The 21664-nt window shown below is 62.7% G+C and overlaps 11 protein-coding genes across 11 annotated transcripts; 5 read left to right on the forward strand and 6 right to left on the reverse strand.

The window, feature by feature from the left end:
• Positions 1 to 61: 61 nt before the first annotated feature.
• Positions 62 to 1739, reverse strand: MICPUN_108777 (Phosphate:Na+ symporter). The gene has a single exon (XM_002508169.1). The coding sequence runs from the start codon at positions 1621 to 1623 to the stop codon at positions 214 to 216; it is 1410 nt and encodes a 469-aa protein (XP_002508215.1). The 5' UTR covers positions 1624 to 1739; the 3' UTR covers positions 62 to 213.
• Positions 1740 to 2848: 1109 nt separating this feature from the next.
• MICPUN_60710 (predicted protein) lies at positions 2849 to 4531 on the forward strand (the record flags this gene model as incomplete). Its single annotated transcript, XM_002507879.1, has 1 exon — positions 2849 to 4531. One exon carries the CDS (start codon positions 2849 to 2851, stop codon positions 4529 to 4531), a length of 1683 nt encoding a protein of 560 aa, XP_002507925.1.
• A 53-nt stretch (positions 4532 to 4584) lies between these two features.
• Positions 4585 to 5571, reverse strand: MICPUN_84366 (predicted protein; the record flags this gene model as incomplete). Its single annotated transcript, XM_002508170.1, has 2 exons — positions 4585 to 5268; positions 5410 to 5571. 2 exons carry the CDS (start codon positions 5569 to 5571, stop codon positions 4585 to 4587), a joined length of 846 nt encoding a protein of 281 aa, XP_002508216.1.
• A 1063-nt stretch (positions 5572 to 6634) lies between these two features.
• On the reverse strand, positions 6635 to 7515 carry MICPUN_108778 (predicted protein). Its single transcript, XM_002508171.1, has one exon. The coding sequence runs from the start codon at positions 7468 to 7470 to the stop codon at positions 6787 to 6789; it is 684 nt and encodes a 227-aa protein (XP_002508217.1). The 5' UTR covers positions 7471 to 7515; the 3' UTR covers positions 6635 to 6786.
• Positions 7516 to 8404: 889 nt separating this feature from the next.
• Positions 8405 to 10243, forward strand: MICPUN_97762 (predicted protein; the record flags this gene model as incomplete). The annotated part of the gene is made up of 2 exons (XM_002507880.1): positions 8405 to 8658; positions 8719 to 10243. The coding sequence occupies 2 exons, from the start codon at positions 8405 to 8407 to the stop codon at positions 10241 to 10243; spliced, it is 1779 nt and encodes a 592-aa protein (XP_002507926.1).
• Positions 10244 to 10282: 39 nt separating this feature from the next.
• On the reverse strand, positions 10283 to 11336 carry MICPUN_108779 (predicted protein). Its single transcript, XM_002508172.1, has one exon. It carries the CDS (start codon positions 11088 to 11090, stop codon positions 10593 to 10595), a length of 498 nt encoding a protein of 165 aa, XP_002508218.1. The 5' UTR covers positions 11091 to 11336; the 3' UTR covers positions 10283 to 10592.
• Positions 11337 to 12395: 1059 nt separating this feature from the next.
• Positions 12396 to 12917, forward strand: MICPUN_60717 (predicted protein; the record flags this gene model as incomplete). Its single annotated transcript, XM_002507881.1, has 1 exon — positions 12396 to 12917. One exon carries the CDS (start codon positions 12396 to 12398, stop codon positions 12915 to 12917), a length of 522 nt encoding a protein of 173 aa, XP_002507927.1.
• A 7-nt stretch (positions 12918 to 12924) lies between these two features.
• On the reverse strand, positions 12925 to 17116 carry MICPUN_94915 (ATP-binding cassette superfamily; the record flags this gene model as incomplete). Its single annotated transcript, XM_002508173.1, has 2 exons — positions 12925 to 15673; positions 15818 to 17116. 2 exons carry the CDS (start codon positions 17114 to 17116, stop codon positions 12986 to 12988), a joined length of 3987 nt encoding a protein of 1328 aa, XP_002508219.1. The 3' UTR covers positions 12925 to 12985.
• Positions 17117 to 17299: 183 nt separating this feature from the next.
• On the forward strand, positions 17300 to 18354 carry MICPUN_60719 (predicted protein; the record flags this gene model as incomplete). Its single annotated transcript, XM_002507882.1, has 2 exons — positions 17300 to 17366; positions 17641 to 18354. The coding sequence occupies 2 exons, from the start codon at positions 17300 to 17302 to the stop codon at positions 18153 to 18155; spliced, it is 582 nt and encodes a 193-aa protein (XP_002507928.1). The 3' UTR covers positions 18156 to 18354.
• A 13-nt stretch (positions 18355 to 18367) lies between these two features.
• On the reverse strand, positions 18368 to 20071 carry MICPUN_60720 (predicted protein; the record flags this gene model as incomplete). Its single annotated transcript, XM_002508174.1, has 1 exon — positions 18368 to 20071. One exon carries the CDS (start codon positions 20069 to 20071, stop codon positions 18368 to 18370), a length of 1704 nt encoding a protein of 567 aa, XP_002508220.1.
• A 125-nt stretch (positions 20072 to 20196) lies between these two features.
• On the forward strand, positions 20197 to 21601 carry MICPUN_60721 (monovalent Cation:Proton antiporter-1 family; the record flags this gene model as incomplete). The annotated part of the gene is made up of 2 exons (XM_002507883.1): positions 20197 to 21576; positions 21599 to 21601. 2 exons carry the CDS (start codon positions 20197 to 20199, stop codon positions 21599 to 21601), a joined length of 1383 nt encoding a protein of 460 aa, XP_002507929.1.
• Between the last annotated feature and the right edge of the window lie 63 nt (positions 21602 to 21664).

The following is a 21664-nucleotide window of genomic DNA, read 5'->3' on the forward strand; positions in this document are numbered from 1 at the left end:
ATCATATCGGCGTGTACGGGTTACAAGTGTATTAGCCACTTGCAAGAAGCGCGATGATTATGATGCGTCCGTTCATCTCATGTCACAAGGAGAGATAATTATTGTGCTAACTAGGTGATAGATTCAAAGTGAAGAGAAAGGTCGTGAACTCCCACGATCGCGTCGTCGTCGAGAGGACATCAACGCGTTGAATTCGTCATGCTGCTTAAGTGTTTACGCAGAGGCGATGCCGTACGCGATGCCGGGGATGATGAAGAAGCACATGCAAATGTAGGCGAAGGGGAAAAGGGTGCCGTACTGGGGGTGGGCAGTGCAGTGGCCGAGGAACCTGGCAGCCTTGAGGGGAATCTCACGAACCTTGGGGATGGGATACCAGATGAGGGTACCAAAGATGTTGAAGAAGAGGTGAGCAAGCGCAACTTGCCAGCCGTTGACGGGGTTGGAGGTGACGACGGAGGCGGACATGATGCCGGTGAGGGTGGTGCCGATGTTGGCGCCGAGGGTGAGGGGAAACATATCGTTGAGGGAAATGATACCCACGGCCGCGAGGGGGGTGAGGGTGGAGGTGGTGATGGAGGAGGACTGCACCATGATGGTGATGAAACAGCCGATGGCGATGTTGAGGTAGCCGTTGAAGCCAACCACCTTCTGGAGCACGCGTGCGGCGGCGCCCTTCATGATGATCTGGAGCATGTACACGATGCAGAAGAGGCACGAGCAGAGCGCGATGAGGGAGACGATGGTGAGGAAGGTACCCGCGCCGTTGTCGGTCATCTCCCATTCATCGAGGAGGAGGCCACCCTTGAGGAGGCGCTTCTCGCAGAGGCCCGTCTTGACCTTGGAACCGCAAACCTCGTAGCAGGAACCGGCGGCGAGGGAACCCGCGACGGTGCTGGTCCAGGCATCCTCATCGTTGAAGAACTTGGTGGAGGTGGAGCAGGAGGCGGGCTTCGAGTAGTGGAACTCGGCGGGACCGGAGGCGGTGCCGACGATGTACGCGGGCGCGCGCTTCTTGGCGAGGTAGCCCTTGGACATCCAGTTGGACTCGTAGTTCTTGTGGACGTTGGAGCAGTCCGTGGTGGAGGTGCAGACCTCTGCGGAGATCAACTTCATGGCGTCGGTGGAGTAGCTCTTGCCGCACTGGCCCGCGCACCAGTTCTCGGAAATGTATCCGGCAACCTTCTTGTCGTAGTTGGCGACGCCCTTGGAGTACGGGGAGATGTACGGCTTGAGGAACTCAGTCTTCTTGCACTTGTCACCCTCGCAGGGCTTCTGGTCCTTGGCCATTTCGTAGGTCATCTTCTCGAGGAAGGGGTAGATCCAGTTGAGGGGGAGGAAGATGAGGACGTTGAGCATATTGAAAATGTCGTGCACGGTGGCGGCGGCGAAGCCGCGGCGGAGGTCATCCTGGTTCGCGAAGTGGCCCATGGCGACGATGGTGTTGGTGACGGAAGTACCGATGTTGGCACCCATGATCATGAAGATGGCGATGTTGACGGAGAGCTCATCGGCACCAACCATGGAGACAATGATGGAGGTAGTGGTCGAGGAAGACTGGACGAGCACGGTGGCGAGCACACCAATCAGGAGGGCAGAGATTGGGTTGTCCGCGACGTCGAACATCTTGGCAGAGTCCTTGCCTCCGAGGAGCTTGAAACCGGTGCCCATGATGGAGAGGGTGAGAAGGAACACCCAGATGCAGAAGAAGACAGCGAGGGTAAGAGCAGCCTTGAGTTTCGGGTCGTCGTTGGAGGGCGTGAGCCATTTCGCCTGCCTGGCGGCGTCGCGCCTCTCTTCGTCGGTCAAGCCATCGGAGACGTTTTCGACCCCCTCCTCGGCAGCCTTGGCTTTCTGCTCCTCGATGAAATCCGCGTCGGACTTCTCCTCGGAGGGAGGACGGAAAAATTTCTCTGCAAAAAACAATTAGTCAGCTATATGCGCACACGAGGCGTCGAGAGGGGCGGAATCGAGGTGGGCGGGAAGCTGAAGCTCACCGTAAATGGTAATCGCGATGGCAGCGGTGATGACGAGGAAAATCATAACGAGGCAGGCGTCGCCCTCGCCGGACTCGCCCTTGGGCCCAGGATCGTGGACGAGCGCTTTCTCGGAGCCGAGCAGGTGGCGCATCATTGTATCAGACATTGTTGCTGAATGACTTGAGTCAAGCTGCTGCAGAGTGTCGAGGGCTGTCGCTGATGTTCTTTCTTGTAACAAACGCAAAAACGAACGCTCCCAAATATTCCTTTTCTCCGTTTCACGCTTTTCACCATGTTTTTGGGGTGAAAACTCAGGCCGTGGGGTGCCCCACGGCCTTTTTTCAGCCACGTTTCGGTCCAAATTTATTCAAAATTCAGAAAATGATTCCCTTGAGCCGCCAAGATTGGCCATTTTATTCCTCTTTGACGAGAAAATCTAACCAATAAACTGTTTTTCTTTCTGAAGTTTTATTCCCGCCAAGATTAAATTCCCGCCTGTTGTTGTTTGCAAAATGTGCGCTGTTCGCCCGGCCGTTGGCACCTGGTCCCTAAAAAAAGGCTGTGATGTCAAAAAAAAGTGTGTGGCGGTGCCCATCCACCACATCACGTGTCGCCCTCCTGTTCATGGACCGGCGTTCGCTCGCCGCCACCGGACTTCTAGCTTGGGCTGCTGCGCTGCAAGTGCACGTCTGGTACGTGACCTCCACGGACGAGTACAAATCCTCATCCATCGCCAAGTCCGGCGTCGCCGACTGGACGTTTAGGCTTCCAACGTCGCTGGGAGGACGGGGCGGGTCGGAGAGGGAGGGTTCATCGGACTCCGAACGCGACGGGGGCTCGCACGGCGCGTGAGAGTTCAAATCGATATCGCCATGACGGTGCTGCTGCCTGCGGTTGAGGTCGGGGAGGATGGGCGGGGTGAGACGAAGCGTAAGTTCTTCGAGGACACGCGAACGGCGGGGTTGGGCGACAGGAGCCTGGCGAGGCGCGCGCTCGGCGTGGTTCTCGCTCACGCGCGCGCGGACGTCGCCGCGCGCTTGGCATCAGTCAACCGAGCGCTCCGGGCGGATGCGAGGAGGGCGCCGCAGCTCGCTTTCGGACCCGAATCCGCGTTGTGGAGACGCTCGGGCGACGACGCGGACGGGACGCTGACCGAGATCCTGACGCGCCACAGACCGGGCAGGCTCCAGCGCCTGGTCCTCTGCCCGCCCGCGCGCCGAATCGACGACGCCGGCGCGGGCTTCGTCGCGTGCTCGCTCTCTCCCGCGACGGTGCAATTCGCGGCGCGCGCCCAGCTCCGCCTGCGATGCCTCTGGACGGAGCCGGGGTCCATGCGACCGGATCCGAGCGGGAGGCTCCCCGCGAACCGCGGCGTCGTGAGCGTCACCCTCGATCGCGAGGACTGCGCGGCGATCGTGACCAGGGGTCAGTGTACCGGCATACCGAGGGCGGTTCAAAACACCGGCATCCACGCGCCGGCTTTGACGCGGCTCTCCGTGGGCGCCGCGGCTGAGATGACCGACGCGGGCATCCGCACCGTGCTCCGCTCGTGCCGAAAGTTACGTTCGCTCGAGGTGACGGACGGCGGCGGGGAGCTGATGGGGCTGGACTGGGGCGGCGTGGGTCGCGACGCGGACGTGCCGACACTGCAACACCTTCGACTGGCGCGATGCGGGCACCTGCGCGCGCTTCGATTGACCGCGCCGATGTTGCGTTCGATGGCGGCGACGGATTGCGACGCGCTGCGGGATCTGGCGTTGGCGCCGTCGACGGTTGTCGGGGACGAAGCCTCCATCGATGGGGCCTCCATCGACGGGGCCTCCATCGACGGGGCCATGACGGAGCTTCGGGAGTTGACGCTCGGCGGGTTCGGTGGGTACCGCGCGGGAGGTGGGTGCAACGTGCCGGGGAACGCGCTCGCGGACATCGTGGCGAGATGCGCGAATCTATCGTTCCTGTCGGTACCCGCGAGCTGCGGCGCGGGGTTGAGCGACGAGGAAATCGCGGAGATTTGGTCCGCCGCGTTGGCCGGATGCGCGTCATCGCTCGAAACCCTCTGCTTCCAGGTGCCCGTCACGACCACCGCGCTGTTACTGATCGTGTCGGGCCGCGCCGGCGAGTTTCCCGGGCTGGAAACGCTGAGCGTGGCGATGAGGGTGGCAGCCGGCGGGGACGGGGAGCCGCCGATTGACGCCGGGAACGTCGCCGACGATCTGGTCGCGGCGGTGTCGCCGTGCCCCGCGATTCGCACGCTGACCCTCGTGGATCCGCCTCCGGAGCTCCCGACGAGCGTCGAGGAGGCCGCGGTGACGCACGCGAAGATGCTGGCGAGCGTGGAGTTGGCCAGGGGCGCGCTCGCGGCGCGGTGCAGGCTCGCCGAGGAGGAGTCGGATTCGGCGCTCGGGAGGGAACTCGTAGTGACGGTGGCGGATGATTTCCGCGGCGTGGCGGGTCGGGCGCGAACGGCGGACGCGCCGACGCCGGGTGGGATGGAGGCTGTTCTGAGAGAATGCGACGAGTGCGCGCCGCTGGAGTGGTCGCTCGATGACGCTTAAGACGACCAGACGCGACTCGAAAGTGGGGTTTTAGTACAGAGAAGCCAACTCTCTTATATCTCGTCGTCGGAGAAGTCGAAGTCGTCGACGGGAGGAAAGTCCCCTACCTGCACGTTGACCGGGCGCTGGAAGGATCCGTACCCGTCGGGGCACTCAAAGTACCTCTTGCCCTTGGCGCTGCCGTCGTTCTTGCCCACGGGCTCGTCGAACTGAATGCCGATCCACCAACCCTTGGGCAGCGTCTCGCACTTGCCCACGAACTTCACCTCGCCGCGCTTACCCCCGGGGTTGATCTCCGCGCGCATACCCACTGTGATCGCACTGGCTTCCTCCGCCTGGTGTTCGTCGTCCTCGATGGGCGCCGCGGGCGGGACCCAGACCTCGCCACGCTTCTCTGCCATGGCCTTCTCCAGGCACCATGTTGGGTCCTTGGCGAGCTGCTCCTTCTTCCACTGGCGGTAGGTGCCCTCCCTCGCCTCGTAATCCTCGTCGGACATCATGTACTTCTTAACCTTGCTAACGTCCTCGAGCCAGCCGTTGGCGGACATCGAGTTGGTGTCCACGTCGATGATGTGGATCGTCCACCCATCCTCGGGCGAATAGTAGCCGAGCATCTTGGAGTCGTCGCCCAGCTCGGAGACGGTCGCGCCGTCCCAGTCCTTCAGCACCAGGCGCATAGTGCTCACGTTGCTACCGACGTGGGTCATGAGTTTCTCCTTGACGCGGAGGATGCTCATCTGTCGCAGGAACGGGGCAGGGAGAGGGGACGGGGACGGGTCAACGTTGGGTCGGCACGCGAGATCTGAGGCGAAAACTGATCCGGTTCGAGGCGCGACGCAAGCGCGGCGCAGGGCATGATCGGCGGGGTAAATACTCACGTATCGGTCGAAGCGGATCTCCATGAATCTCGCTTTGAGGTTACTGTGGGTCACCATGAGCTGCACGGTGCTGTCCGCCTTGTTCAGCGAGCCGGAGTCGTGGGTGACATACTCGCGCAGGGCGAGCAGATCTTTGTTCTTGATGTTGCCGTCGTAGGTCATGGGGCGCGCTGGCGGTGTCGGCGATTGGCGACACGCGTTCGATCTTTGCGAGAAGAACGATATGCTCTCGTTTGCGACGAGCGGGCGCACCGGGTTGTGTCGCGAGGGAGGAGCGCGACAGAAGGAGCGGGTGTTTTTTTGAAAGAAGCGGACAGGGACACCAGACAGACTGACAGACCGGCAGACCGGAGCGTGCCGGGCGCCAACGAACCCGAGTAATTGTTAACCTAAAGTCCATCCATCAGCTGCTCGGAGGGGGCTCAGTACGGGGCACCGGTTACTCTGTCCTCTCGTCACCATGTCCAGGATGGCGCACCACAGTCGCGCCAAGCTCCTCAGCGAGGCCACGCACGAGGACCTCGTCAAGGCAGCCGAGCGATGCGACGCGAACGAAACCATCCTGGCAGTCTGGCGCGTCCCGAAGGATTCTCGGGGCCCCGCCGCTTGTTCCAACTTCCCCGCGCCGCTCCTCCTCCCGTGCTTCTGGCCGCACCTCTGCATCCTCTCCCCGGTGTGCCTCCTCGGCTACGTCGCCGCGAAAGGCGTCGCGAAGGGCACCACGTACGTGCTCACCGACCGTAATGTGCACGTCATGATAGACGCGTCGTTTGGCCCCTGCGGACAGTGCTACAGGACCGGCACCGACTGGGGGACGGTGGGTTTGAACGAGGTGAAGAGCCTTGTGGTCAACAACGCCTCGTCGGGGGTGTTTTCGTGCTGCTGCGCCGTGGGAAGCCTGAACCTTGGCGTGCCCTACGGCTCGCCCGTCGCCAACTACGGCGGGGGCAAGCGGACACTGCCGTCGACGCTGCGAATGTTCATCGCAAACCCGGACGAGGCCCGCGCTTTGATACAGGATGCGAAGGCCAAGTACACGGGTACGAACGCGGGCGGGGGGGCGAACGTGACGATGATCTCGCCCGGTGGGACGGCGATCCCGCAGATGTCCGCGGCGGCGGCGGAAAAATCGCCCGCCGAGAAAATCGCAGACCTCAAGGGACTGTTGGACATGGGCGCGATTGACCAGGGGGAGTACGACGCGAAGAAGCGAGAGCTGCTGAATCAGATGTGATGAGAATTTCGAAGGCAAATAGATTAATACCTTCTGCTGTTGCTGATGCGTCGTCGTTCGTTCACTCTTTTGTACACGGCGTGAAGCCGTTTGCGCACAACTTGAAATTTCTCGATTCCGATGTCGTCCACCTCGCGGTGCGCTTACGAGGACTTGCCCTCCATCCTCTGGGAGACGGGGATGATCTGCTTGGCCTGGGCCACGAAAGCCTCAGCGTTCTTGGGCTGCGGGTAGAATTGGTTGAAGTAGAGGGGGTTGCCGTCCGGCTGACCGCAGCATCCGAAGCAGTTGTGGCACCAGCAGGACCTGTTGGGGCAGCACAGGCAGCACGTCTCGTAGGGCATGATGACCACCTGCTTGGGGCCGAAGCAGCACTCGCAGTCAAGCTTGATGCAGCAGCACATGCAAGCGGGGTCATAAACCTCCAGCTTGGGCACAGCCGGGCAGAGGCAGCCCTTAATAGCATACGGGGCCCTGTCAAAGTAGTTCACGTAGACGTTGTCGTCGAAAGTGCAGCAGCAGCAGATTGGGGCGCAGTAGTTGTCCATGGAGGTGTTGGCCTCCAGGGAGCCCTCGCGGAGATAAAGGTAGGAACGCTCCTTGTCGAAGTACGAACATGGGGGCGCACAGATAAAGCACAGGGGCAGACACCCGCAGCACGCTGCGGTCTTGAAGCAGCAGCTCGGGTCCTCAATCTCTGCGTTGTACTTGATGGCGATGAAATTGGGGTTCGCGAGCTTCGTGGCGCCCTCCTGCTTGGACGTGCGGTCCACGATGGAGGGGAGCGACGCGATGTACTGCTCAGGGGAGACGGTTATGGTAGCCATGGTTTGGTGATGAACGACGACTTGGTCGGCGGAGTCAACCTGCGGCGATGAGGGTGGGTTATGCCGCCACGCCCGCTACAGTTATTTTTTTCTACGGCGCCAAACTTGGTAAGGCGTTCGACACGCACTGCTCCGCTAGGACCGCGGCAGAGCATTTAGTCTGACAGTTTGCGCCGTCGTCTAAAATAATGAGCTGGGAAACTTTGAAATTGCCCAAATCCGTTAAATGCATACGGTTTGAGCTTGTATGGGCTTTTAGTGCCGATGGAGCATCCGTACAAATTCTCTACCATGTGGTTATGTGATTGGTGGAAACTGACGAGGTTGACGCAGCGATTGGTGGAGTTCCGCAGATTTTTTCTCTCAAACGCGAGGGATTTTTCGTGATGCCTCCGTGTTGGATGCCTTTCAAATTCCAAAGAACATCCTATCAGCCGGTCGTTTTCAAAATCGTCATTTGATCGGATTATTTGATCGGCGTTCCCGACCACCGAGCTTTGCGCCGGCGAGCTGGAAAAAAGTGCGCCCGACGCAGAGCCGCCGACAGGGGTGCAGTCTGAGCGAGCACACTTCCCCGCGCGTTTGTGGCTTCACGGCGCAGTCGAGGACAACCATGCCGGCAAAGGGAAAGCGCGCTGCGGCCCCCGCGACCACTCCATCGCCGCCCAAGAGGCGAACCACCCGAGGGATGGCCGCCGCCGCCGCCGCCAACGCGAAAGGCAAAAAATCCGCGGAGAAGAAGCGATCCCCTGCCGCGCCCTCCGCCTCGAAGAAGGGAAAGGCCGCGGCGGGCGGCGACGAGTTCGGTGGCTTCAAGAAGAAGGGCAAGAAGCAGCCCGAGCCCGATTCTGATTCCGAGGACGAGTTCGCGGCACTCGGGGACGACTCGGACGGGGAGGAGGATCTGTCCGGGGACGAGCCCCTCGACGTGGAGATGGAGGGTGACGACTCCGAGGAGGATTCCGATGAAGATGAAGATGACGACGATGAAGATGACGACGACGATGATGATGATGACGAGGATGACGATGAGTCCCTCGAGGGCATCGAGAACAAGTCTCCGAAGGACGCGAAGGACCTCTTCAGCGACGAGGACGAGGAGGACGAGGAGGACGAGTTTGCGGAGCTCGGGGACGACTCCGACGAGGACGACGACGGCCCCTTGGAGCAGGATTTCTCCGGCGACGAGTCCGGGTCGGAGTCGGAGTCCGATGAGGAGACGCTCCTCCCCATCGAGAAGAAGGCGAGGAAGGAAGACGCGCGCCGGAAGCGCGAGGCGGAGGATGCCGCCGCGGAGCAGGTGCTCAACATCGAGGACGAGGACGTGTACGAGCTCTCCGGCGACGAGGACGACCCGGACGCGCCGCCGGATCTGCAGCACGTCCAGGCCAGGATCCAGGAGGTTGTCAGGGTGCTCCAGGACTTCAAATCCAGGCGCGAACCCGGGCGCAGCCGCGGGGAGTACGTCGAGAGGCTCGTCGCCGACCTCGCGACGTACTACGGCTACAACACGTTCCTGATCCAATACTTCCTGGACACCTTCTCCGTCGCGGAGACCATGGAGCTCCTGGAGGCGAACGAGACGCAGAGACCCGTGACGCTGCGTACTAACACGCTGAAGTGCCGCCGCCGCGAGCTCGCCGCGTCGCTCATCAATCGCGGCGTGAACCTGGATCCCATCGGCAAGTGGTCCAAGGTTGGCCTCCTCGTGTACGACTCCCGCGTTCCAATTGGCGCGACGCCAGAGTACATGGCCGGTCATTACATGCTCCAGTCCGCATCTTCGTTCCTCCCGTGCATGGCACTCGCGCCGCAGGACGGCGAGCGCGTCCTCGATGTCGCAGCGGCGCCAGGAGGTAAGACAACCTACCTCGCCGCGTTGATGCGAAACACGGGGATGATCTTCGCGAATGAGTTTCAGAAGAAGCGACTCTCCTCGCTCGTCGCCAATCTCCAGCGCATGGGTTGCACCAACGCGACGGTGTGCAACTACGACGGCAGACAGCTTCCCAAGGTGCTGGGTCACGTGGACAGGGTTTTGCTTGACGCGCCATGCTCGGGCACCGGCGTCATCGCAAAGGACAGCTCCGTCAAGGTTAGCAAGAGCGAGGCTGACATCAACAAGTGCGCACACCTACAGAAGGAGTTGCTCGTCGCGGCTATTGACTGCTGCGACGCCAACTCAAAGACCGGCGGGTACGTCGTCTACTCCACGTGCTCGATCACCGTCGAGGAGAACGAGGCGGTGCTCGACTACATCCTTAAAAAACGCGACGTCAAACTCGTCCCGACCGGCCTGGAGTTTGGCCGACCGGGTTTCACCTCCTACCGCGGCAAGAACTTCCACCCCAGCGTGGAAAAGTCCAGGCGGTTCTACCCGCACGTGCACAACATGGACGGGTTCTTCGTGGCCAAGATTAAGAAACTCTCCAACAAGCTCGGGCCCGCGGGTGCTGAAGATGGCGCCGCCGCCAACGGCTTTGGCAAGGCGACCGGCGACAGATCCGATTCTGAGGAGGGATACGAGCAGGTGAGCGGCAGCGATGACGAGGGAGGGGAGGGCGGCTACGGCTACGGCGTTGGCGTCGGCGTGGATGACGAGGTGCCGGAGAAGAAGCCCGCGGGTAAGAAGAAGAACGCGCGCGCGAGGATGCTGGAGGAGCTCAAGGCCGAGCTCGAGGCCGAGAAGAAGGCAAAAGAGGAGAAGCGGGGCAAGGAGAAGGAGAAGAAGGAGAAGCCCGCGAAAGAGAAGAAAGCGAAAGCCAAGAAATAGGGCAGCTCGTGTCTTTGATAAACGCACGGGAGTTGCAGTAGGCTCTAATAACTTAGCTGAAAATATACATCGTCCGTCCGATATCTAATTCTACATGTAAAGGCGAAGACTTGGCGCTCGTTCGCAGCCCAGGTCGCTGGCCTTTTCGCAATCCTGTTCGACAGGGAACGATGGGTAGGCTCGGGTCGCTAAAGGACACGCGCTTCGGCCGCGTGCGGTGCAGCCGAATTCCGGCTTGCTTGTGCGCACGCGGCGTCATAGATGGTGTCCCGCGTTCCCACGCCCCCATGTTCCCCGCTGAAGAACAGATCAACAGTCTCCCTCCATCAGAACGCGGTTGGTGACTTACTTAATTGGCAACTTTCGCCTTCGCGGGCGAGTCCACGGCAACCCTGCCCAAGTCTCCCTCCTCTGCCGAGTCGATGGACAAAAACGACGAGGACTCGCTCACCACGTTCTTCTCGCCAAACGTCCACTGATCGAACCTCTCCCAACCCGGGCGATGATAGAGCCCGTCCTCGGAGCGTTTGGCACCCCTCGGCGGCGGTTTGCGCATGTTCTCCAGTCGCATCTCGTGGTGCTTGAGGCAGCCGTAGCGTCGGCTCCCATCCTCCCCAAACGGTCGATACCCCCGCTTGCAAACGGCGAATCCAAGCTCGGTGCCCCCCGCGGTGCCCGCCTCGCCCTCGCCCCACTGCTTCATCGCCGCCACCACAGCCTCCCCCTGTCGCCCGCTCTTCCCGCCCTGACCCTCGTAGTAGCCGTAGAGCTCGGAGCTCACGCCCTGGACCGGGAAACCGCAGATGAACCCGTACGGCACAGTCTTCGTTCGAGACTGCGTGTACATGGCTCAGCACGAGGGCAGGATTCCGGGATCGTTGTCGTGCACCGGATCCTCGGGGGTGCCCCCGTCGCGCGGGTTCTCGAGGTCCATGGTCCGTCGCGAGCGGCTCGTTCGCATGGGGGCGCAGTTGAACTCGGCGTGGAGGCGCCTGGCAATCTCCTCATCCGTCTCCTCCTTCGGTTCTTTCGGTTCTCCGTCGTCCGACTTTTGGGTCGTCTTCTCCGAAGCCTTGGGCGTCCTGGGTTTGGGTTTGGGCTTGGGCTTGTTGGGCTTGGGGGACTTGGCGCGGTCCGAGCCGTCGTCGGACCTCTCCTTCTTGACGTTTGGCGGCGACGTGGGCCGAAATGGCTCGTCGAATTCGCGCTTTCGCTTCGAGGGCTGGAGGCCCGTCGCGAACGCGGCCGCGGCGGCGAGGTCGGTGGTGGACGCGAAGGTGCTGGTGTACTTGTTCCCGAGGGTGGAATTACCCGCGTTCTCCTTGGAGCTAGTCGTGGGAGACTCCGCGTGAGGGTGGTCGGCGTCCACCATCTTGGGCCCGAGGATCTTCTTCTTAAGGCTCGGGTACTTGTTGACGTCGGAGGTGGACGGCGACCTGGGAAGCGGCGGGGTCACGCACGTGGGCGGAGACCCGGGCTCGGTCTTCACCGGGAGGGCCCCGGGTTCGTTGACCGCGAGCCACTGCTTGAGCTTGTACTTGAGCATGGCGAAAGGAGGAGGAACGGAAGGGCGGCGCGGGTTCCGCAATTAATTTAATTGGCGGGCCGCAAACCGGGAGCCGCGACGGCCGACTCCTACCTTTTGCGCGCGCGGGGGGCTGGGACCAGCTCCTCGCGGCGCGCGAAAAGGGGGGGGGGAAGGTCTTGAGGACCGCGCACCTAGAGGGCGGCGGGACCTCGCGTGAGGAACTGGCGCCCTCGTCCGTGGATCTCGGAAGGAAAAGTCGCCTCCCGGGGCGCGCACGTCACGGTTTACGACTCGGTTTTTGTTGGCGGGAAACCACCCTTGGTCTGCGAACCGGAAATTTCGCCCGTATCGGTCGGCGCCGCCATTAGGACCGACCGAAATAAATCGTGAGGACCAGAACGCCTAACCGATTTGCCACTGAATCTCACTTTCACATTAGGCAATAAAATTCCCGAGTTGACGACTGCGTTCCAGTTAGATTTCGCGGGTTTTTGGCGTTTTCACGATTTGGAGAGATTTGGGCGGCGGGCGCCTGTGAGCTGATTAATATTCCTTCTCACATCCCCCGCCGCGGCACAAACCGGCGTCGCAGAGCGGGCCGATCGCACCGAAGCTAAAAGCACGATGACAGATGTGGTGATGAACTATCTCGTAAAGGCGCAGGACCTTGTCCCGGCCGAGTACGGCTACTACGCCCTAGTGACCGCGATAACTGGCGTCGGCCTGGCGAAAGCGGCGGGCACCATGGCGCACCCCGGGTCCAAGATGGTTGGCAAACTAGAGCTCGTCGGAGCGATTTTGCTGCTCATGGGCCCTGCGTCGCTCGGCGGATTCGGACACATTTTCGCTATTTGGTCCATCCTTGTGGCCATGGGAATGATGCTCGCCATCAAGCCCCGGGCTATCCTCACCGAGGCGATGCTCATCACGCTGAGCTCCAAGATTCTGCGCTCTGAGTGGGGCAACGTGACCCACGACGGCATGACGCAGGGCATGAGCTGGGAGACCGCGATGGGGGCCTCCATCATGACTGGGTACGTCATCGGTACGTTGACCATGCTCAGTGATCGGTTTGCTCCCAACAAGGCGGGTGCCAAGGCGACTCCCAACAAGGCCGGAAATGTTAAGCGCACGAAGAGGGCGTGAGTCGGTTAGACGTTTTGTAATGTATGGTATTAAAGCAAATTTTGATGCGCGCGCGTGTTTTTGAACAATTAAGGAGAGCCCTCGTGATGAGCCTCCTCGGCAGCCTCCTGAACTTCGCGGAGATTCTGGGCGCTCTGCCTCCTCTCCTTGGCGGCGTTGGACAGTCCGATGAGATGCTCGCTGTTCTTCTTCCCGCTCTGCTCGACGAGCTTGGTGAACAGCCCGGTCTTGTCCTTGAGTAGGTCCGCGGGCTCCCCGAACTCGGCCAAGGCGCCCGCCTCCAGGAACGCAACCTTGTCCGAGTCCATGATGGTGTTCAGCCTGTGAGCAATGGTGAGGACGGTGCAATCCGCAAAGGCGTCCCGCACCGTGCGCTGGATGAGCGCATCGCTGTCCATGTCCACGCTCGCGGTGGCCTCGTCCATCATGAGCACCTTGCTGTTGCGGAGCAAGGCGCGACCCATGCACAGGAGCTGCCTCTGGCCCAACGAAAAGTTGGCGCCGTTGTCCACAACCTCGTAGTCGAGCTTCTTCGCGGCGTCCTCAACCATGCCGCGGAGGCCGACCTTCCCGAGGACCTCCCAGAGGGCAACCTCGGGGTGCTCGTCGAACGGGTCCAGGTTGGTGCGAATGGTGCCTGCGAACATGAACGGATCCTGGGGGATCATCGCCATCTTGGAACGGAGCAGGTGCAGGCCGAGCGTGGAGACGTCCACGCCGTCGATGGAGACGGTTCCCGACGCGGGCTCCACGATGCGAAACAACGCGACAAACAGGGACGACTTCCCGCTGCCCGTCCTGCCGCACACGCCCAGCTTCTCGCCAGCGAGCGCCGTGAACGTGAGATCCTTGAGCACCAGGGGTAAGCCGGGTCGGTACCTCATGTTCAGGCCGGTCACCACCAGCTTGCCCTTCCGCGGCCACGCGGTGGGCAGCGCCTGGATCACCTTCGGCGCCGTCTCGTGGTCAGACTCCAGGGGCTTGTCCAGGTACTCAACGACCCTCTCCACCGCGTTCATCTTGGTCTCCAACTCGCTCGCCATGTTGGTGCCATGCTCGAGGTACTTGGTGACGTCGAGCGCGTACACCAGGCACAGACCGGCGACGCCCGGACCGACCTTACCCTGAATCACCAAAAACGCGGTGCACGCAACAATGACCGTACCCAGGAAACGCAGGCGCGTGGTGAGCCAAGCCGCAGCGAGTTTCTGGGTGACGAAAGCGTCCGCGTTGTGTTGGATGAGTCCATCCGCGAGGGTGATGAAGTGCGCCTCCTGCCTGAAAGCGCGGATGGTCTCGACGCCGTTGACGGCCTCGCCCAGGCCGGAGTAGATGGGCGATCGAGAGATTGACTCGATGCGCTGAAGCTCGCGGCACGCCGGGATGTAGAAGCGCTGGAGGGCGATGTACACGAACATGATGAAAGGGAGAGCGAGGGTGAACCAGCCGGTCGCGACGCTCACAATGGCGAGTGTGGTGACGATGCTGGTGATGCAACCCAGGAACTGGATGATGATGCCAGGGAGGATGGTGTCGATGGTCTCGGTGTCGCGGGAGAATCTGTTGATCACGCGCCCGCTTGGGGTGGTGTCGAAGAAGGACATCGGGAACTTGATGACCCGGTTCAATAGCTGATCGTGCATGTTCTTCGCTGCCCTGACCAGGAAGAAGTACAGCACGATTGACCTGAAGAAGATCGCAATCCCGTTGAAGAGGAAGATGGCAAAATATACGCCGAGGTATTGGTTGCTCTCCCAGCCCCAGTGGTCCGCTGCCCACCAGCTGAGCCAGTAGTCCAAGAACGCCTTGCTGCCATACTCCATTGTGAACAGGAATGCCACGAGCGGGATGGACATCTTCGTGCCCGTCGCGTTGAACAGCGCCAGATACACGCGAGAGCCAACATTGCCCACGGAGCGCTCCTCCTCGGCGGACATGTCGTCCTTCTTTGCGCCGGGGGGACCCTTGGGCTTCTCCTCAGCCATCGGCTTGCGACCGTCCACCGACTTACGACCGTCCACCGACTTACGACCGGCATCCATGGACTTGCGACCGTCGGTAGATGCCCTCTTGCCGTCGGCGTCCTCGCCCTCGTCCTCTATGCCGTGTGCAGCCATCAAGTTGGCGAAATCAAGCCCCTTGCGCATGAGCTCGTCGTAGGTACCAATCTCCGCAACCTTGCCCTCCTCCAGCACCACGATCTTGTCAGCCTTGGGAAGATACTGCAGCGCGTTGGTAACCAGCAGCCTTGTGCTCTTGCGGAGCACCCCGGACGCTCCGAGGACCTGCTCGAAGAGCGCGGCTCCGACGTGGTTATCCACGGCGGAGAGCGGGTCGTCGAGGAGGTAGACATCCGCGGCGGCGTAAACGGCCCTGGCGATGGACACGCGCTGCTTCTGCCCGCCGGAGAGGGTCACGCCCCGTTCGCCAATCATGGTCATATCGCGCGCGGGGAGAATCTCCAGGTCGGCCTCGAGCTGGGAGACACAGAGACACTTTCGGTACTTTTCCTCGTCGTACGGCTGGCCGAAGAGGATGTTATCCTTGACGGTGGAGTTGAGGATCCAAGCCTGCTGGGCGACGTACGCGACGCGCCCGCTCACTTTCATGTCGCCCGTGGTCTGCGGAACGAACTTATTGAGCGCGGAGAGCAGCGTTGACTTGCCGCAGCCTACCCTTCCGATGACCATGGTGAGCGAGCCCGGAGCGAGGTCGAGGTCGACGCCGGTCAACTCAAACGGGGGTTGCTCGGGTTCCTCCGCGGGAACCTCCACGGCGTCGGGAGCGTCGTCGCCCTTCTTCTCCTCCTCCTCCTCCTCCTTCTTCTTCTCCTCCTCCTTCTTTGCCTTGACGCCCTTGCCGGGGGGTCCCTTCTTGGGCTCCTCGGGCTTTTTCTGCACCGCGGGCCACTTGAAGTCACCCGCGGCGACTCGGACGCGGCCGGGCTCCGACATGTCCGGCTCAACCTTCTCGTTCTCATCCTGGAGCAAAAAGGCCCCGAGACGCTGCACGGCGCTCAGCGCGTTGAGCAAGTTGGTGAGCAAGAACGGGACGAGGATGAGTGGGAAGCGGAGCATGTTGAACAGTGCGAGGGCGGTGTACGCGGTGGATGCCGTGAGCGTGTTGCCCGCGAGTGAGTAGGACCCGAGCGAGCACACCGCGATGAACACCGGTGTTGAGAAGAGCGCAACGCCGAAGAGGGCGCCGACCTTCTGAGATGCCCAGATGAGCTTGACCTCTTTGTTCCTGATCTCCTGAGCGCGTTCCTTGAAGGACTTCTCCCAGGCGTAGTACTTGATGACGCGCATGCCGTTGATGACCTCGCTGAGGATGTTGATGCGACCCTCCGCGGTTTTGAGCAGCTTGAGGCGGATGGAGAACAGCGTCTTGGCCACCATGAACGTAAACGGCGCGGCGACGATGATGCACAGGAAGCCGATGAATGTGGACCACTGGATGACGTCGTAGAGCATGGCGAACGCGGCGATGATGAAAATCGGCGCGCCCCAGATGTTGTGCAAGAGCTGGAACACGTCTTGCAGTTTGTTGACGTCGTTTGACATCAGGGTGACGATCTTTCCGGTGGTCTCCTCCTGCAGGCCCAGGGGTGAGAGCCTGAGAACCTTGCGATACAGCGCGCACATCAGGCGGTTGCGCACGCGGACTCCCAGGCGCTGCATCGTGTAATCCTGCTGCGCCTGGCACAGGTTCTGCACCACGCCCGCCAGCGTGAGGAACATGGCGTAGTAGTACAGATCTTGGTTGGAAGGGCAGCTCGCGCCGCCCGCCGCTCTACACTCCAGCGCCTCGACGATGAGACGGAGGAGCACGGGCCCGCTGAACAGGGTCGCCTGAGCGATGACGTAGAGGATACCGGTGTAAATGAGCGTGGGGCCGCTGCCCACGAGGCACGCGCGGACCAGCGAGGGCTTGTCCGGTCGCCTCCTTCGCTCCTCCGCCCAATCCCTGTCGAACTTGGCCGCGAGGTCCTCGCTGTCGAGCTCGGGGAGGTGGCACAGATCCTCGGGCTCGAGCCTACGGATGTGTCCGGTGCTGATCAGCGGGGTGACTTGCGTGAAGAACACCTGCTGCAGTGGGCTGGGAGGTACCCTCCATCGCACGGGATCGGCGAAGCGGTTGGCCGCCACGATGGGGGCGGGATCGGACGTGCCCGATACGATGCCCGCCGCGGCCTTCATGGCGGTGTCCTTCTCCCCGGGGACAATCGCGAGAGAGACATCCGCGGTGGCCACCTCGGCCTTGCCGTCCTTGGAGGTCATCGTCACCGCTGCGCTACGACCTTGTCTGGCGCAACCGCCGGGAAGACGTGGGAGAAAAAGTTGCGAGACGATGAGCGGCTCGCGGTGGAGCGGGGCCGGGCGATGACGTGGCGCGGCCTGAGAGATCTTCAGAAAACACTTGGCAGAAAAAGCCGAGGCTACGTTTTCGGTTCCCTCTTCGACCCTTCCGATAGAACTAATGAGCTGCGCCGCTCGTGTCGCGTCGCTCGCGACCCGCCCTTCGCGCGGGTCGCGCCCGGGTCGCGCCCGGGTCGCGCCACCGCGCGCTGCCGCCTCCTCGGCCGTCCCCTCGGCGCCGAGCACCAAGACAAGTGAACATCCTCTCTCCAACATTTCCATCCTCGATGCCGACGGTCGCCCTTGCCAGCCGTGGAACTCCGACAAGACCGTGGTCGTCTCGTTCCTTCGTCACTTCGGGTGAGTGTTTTGCTGGGAGCATGCCTCTGAGCTTGCTAAGCTCAAGCCTCAGTTTGATGAGGCGGGTGTGCTCCTGGCGGTGGTGGCTGTAGGCACGCCGGAGGGTGCGCAGGCCTTCTCCAAGGCACTGCCATTTCCGAAGGAGTGCCTCTTCGTTGATCCGGATCGCAAGGCTTACAGCGCACTCAACTTCCATGGCGATCTCGACGGTAGCGAGGGCTTGTTTTTTGATCCCAAGGTGATGGAGGGAGTCAAGCGGCTGTTCTTCACCAAGGTCACGGGGGAACGCATCAAGGAGCGAGGCTTGATGGAACCGGAGGGCAGGGCGAAGATGAAGGAAGTCATGAAGAACTTCGTGATGATCGCGCCGCCCCAGCCGCGGGATGCGGTGCAGCAGGGCGGCACCGCGGTGTTCAAGGGTAATAGCCTGGTGTACCTGCGTGCGGATGAGGCCACCGCGGATCACGCGCCTGTCTCCGAGGTGATGGCCGCGGCTGAGTGCCCTGAATGTACGATCTAAAATCATTTTCTGGCAACGGACAACAGCTCCGGTCAATCCGACGGCTGGAACTGGTCGAGGTGACGTCCGCGCGGCACAAGCTCGCCACCGCGCGAGACCGATAAGACGACCATTCCAAACGACGGGGCCGTGAGTATCATCCGATGCACGCGTAGACGCTTAGACATGTTAAACAAACACAGCTCGCATTTTTGTCGTTACATCAACACAAATCATCGAGGGCCGGATGCCGCCCCTCGTCGCCTGACTCGCAGCCTGAGCGGCTCCGGGAAAGACATCAGACCCGCCGCATATGCGATGGGCAGCTCGCCGTCGTTCCGAGCGATCGCGTCCCTCGTCTCCGCCGCCAGCTCTACGTCCCAATCGGCCAGGATGTGAGCCGCCAAAACCTTGCCCTCGAGCATCGCAAACCGCGAGCCCAGACACACCCTCGGTCCGCCTCCGAACGGCATGTACGCGTCGAGAGAATCGCCGCGCTCGCGAGCCTCCTCGAAACGGCTCGGCCTGAACCGCTTCACGTCCTCCTCGTCCCCACCCCAGTGTCGAGCCAGCCGACCGAGGACGTATGGGGACACCCACATCCCGGAGCCCTCGGGAATCCGGACCTCTCTCCCCGGTCCCTTGGTGAACACTCCGCCGGTTCCCTCCTCCGCCTTGCGCACGACGATGAGCACCGCCGGGTACAGTCGCATCGTCTCCTTCATCGCGTCGTCCAGCTTCACCAGCGCGTTCGCGTCCGCCACCGAGCTCGGCAGCCGCCCCCCGTTGTTTCGCCTGAACTCGTCCACCTCCCCGGTGACGGAGGCCCTCACCTCGGGGTGCGACGCGAGCAGGCACATCATGCACGCCACCGTCGCGGCGGTGGTGTCGTGACCCGCGACCATCATCTCCGTCAGGGTGAGGTTCACGTCGTCACGAGTGAGCGCCGCGCCGGTGGCTGGGTCCCTCGCGGTTAACAGCGCGGTGAGCAAGTCCCTGGGCGCCGCGGCGGCGCCGTCGCGGGCGATGGCCGCCCGACGCGCGTCCGCGCGCTCGTCGAAGTGCGCGCGCAGACGCCTCCTGTGCGTGTCCCTCCTCGCCCTCTCGGGGGTCTCGAACCTCTGGTAGAGGGTGAGGAAGTCGTTGAGCAGATCCTGATTGGCGACGTTAAACTCGCGAAAGGATCGGGCCAGCGCCACCGCGTTCCTCTCGCCGTCGATGACGTCCAGTTGTTCGGAGAAGAGCGCCTCGTGGATGACCTCGAGCGTGACCGCCTGTGACGCGTCGCTGATGTCCACCTCGGTCGCGTTCCGTCCGTCGCCGCTCGCGCTCGCGTCGCGAACCCACCGCGTGACGAGCGCCTCGGATCGCTCGGCAACCTTACCCGCCAGCCTGTCGAGCGCGCCGCCGTTGACGGTCGCGGTGCCCATCTTGCGGTACGCCATCCACTGCTCGCCGGAGGTGTTCACGAACGCGGCCTGGTCCTCGCGGAAGAACTTGGCCATCGCGCTGACGCCTCGGTCCGGAAACGAGTCGGAGCGCTCGAACATGAGTTCCCTCGCGAGCTTCGGATCGGTGAGGTGGAGGATGGTCTGCGACAGCATCTTGACCTCGTGGACCCCGTCCGCGACGCCGTAGGTCTCGGCCCACTCGAGCAGCTGTCGGTGACCTCCCTGGGCGATATCGAGAGTGTTGCCGGCGACGGGAAGCGTGGGAGGCCTCTCGTGCGTGGGCGCATCCTCGTCGAAGAGGCCGATGAACGAGTTGACGTCCTCCTCGAGCTTCTTGGCCGCGGCGCCGAGGAGGATCCCGGGCAGGTCGTCCGCGCGGGACGCTCGCGGCGCGCTCACGCGCTCACGCGGCGCGTGACGCATCCGTCTCGGAGGACGACGCGCGACGGCGACCGGACCGACGGCGTTGGCGACGAGAGCGCTCATCGTCACGACGTGGCACAAAATTGTGCTTTGCGGTCCTGCGACGGACTGGACATGTTTGAGGGTTGGGAGGCGCGCAGCTCGAAGACGCGCGCGCGGTGCGACGAAACGACCGACGCGATCGCACGATGACGGACGAGCGGAAGATCCCGGTCCTGCGCGTCACTCCCGCGGAGGCCAAGCGCGCGCTGCTCGTGCTCGCGGGTGTCGTCGCGTGGTGGTGCGCGTCGTGGCTGGCCATCGGCCCATCCATGGAACCCCGCGGTCCCGTCTTCGCCGTGTACGTCCTGCTCTTCGTCGCCACCTTCGCGGGCCACTACGTCGCGCGGTTCCCGCCCCTACCCCCGCTGCTCGGTCAGCTCGTCGCCGGATTCGTCATGCGCAACGTCCCGGGGCTGAGCGAGGCAGTCGGCGAGGCGGTGGACGCGCGGTGCTCATCCGCGATGCGCACAGCCGCGCTCGGGGTCATCCTCGTGCGCGCGGGTCTCTCCCTGGACGTCGCGGCGGTTTACCGCCTGAGATGGCCCGCCGCCAGGCTCGCGTTCGGTCCCTCCACTGCCGAGGCGCTCACCGTCGCCTTGCTCGCCAAGCCCGCGCTGAACCTGCCGTGGACCTACTGCGCAGTCTTGGGGTACCTGTTTGCCGCGATATCCCCGGCGGTGGTGATACCCTCGCTGCTCAGGCTGCAGGATAAGGGCTACGGCGTCAAAGCCGGGGTCCCCGCGCTCGTGACGACCGCCGCGAGCGTGGACGTGGTGTACGCCATCGCCGGGTTCGGCGTTTGCGCCGGGTTTTTGGTCACAGCCGCCGGCGGCGGGGCGTCCTCCGCCGCGTGGAGGGCGCCGACGCAGATTGTCGGCGGGGCTCTCCTCGGCTACCTCGCGGGCAGGGCGCTCGGTTCGATCACGCCGCCTGATCGCGCGGTGGCCTCACCGGGTGGGGGGTCACCGGATGCGTTCAGGGTGTGGGAGGTTCCGGGGGAGACGCCCGCGCGTCGAGCCGCGTGGCTCCTCGGGATGTCGCTGCTGATCCTCTTCGCCGGCGCCGAGGCGGAGATGACCGGAGGCGCCGCGCTGGGTGTCATCGTCGCGTCGGCCGCGGCGGCTCGGGAGTGGGGCGCGGTGGACGCGAAAGCGTGCGGCGGGGTCCTGAACGTCCTGTGGAACGATCTCGCGCAGCCGCTGCTCTTCGCGCTCATCGGCGCGGCGGTGGACGTGTCGAGGCTCTCGGGGGGTGAGGTGGGCGCCGGCGTGGGTTTACTCGCCGCCGGTCTGTGCGTGCGCGGCCTGGTCGCGTTCCTCGCCGCGGGAGGAGGGCAGTTGGCGTTCACGGAGCGGATATTCGTGGCCATAGCGTGGATGCCAAAGGCGACGGTTCAGGCCGCGTTGGCTGGTTTACCGCTGGATGCGGCAATCGCGTTCGAGGGTGGAGATAGAAACGGTCCAGAGACGAAACGGGCGGAGGTCATACTCGCGCTGGGGGTGCTCGCCATCCTGATCACCGCGCCGTTGGGGGCGGCCGCGGTGGCGGTGAGCGGTGAGAGGCTGCTGAAGAAAGCTGAGGCGAACGACGAAGAGAGCAATGAGCAATAGGGAC

This window comes from Micromonas commoda, chromosome 8 (assembly GCF_000090985.2).
Source record: "Micromonas commoda chromosome 8, complete sequence".
Classification (NCBI taxonomy): Eukaryota; Viridiplantae; Chlorophyta; class Mamiellophyceae; order Mamiellales; family Mamiellaceae; genus Micromonas; species Micromonas commoda.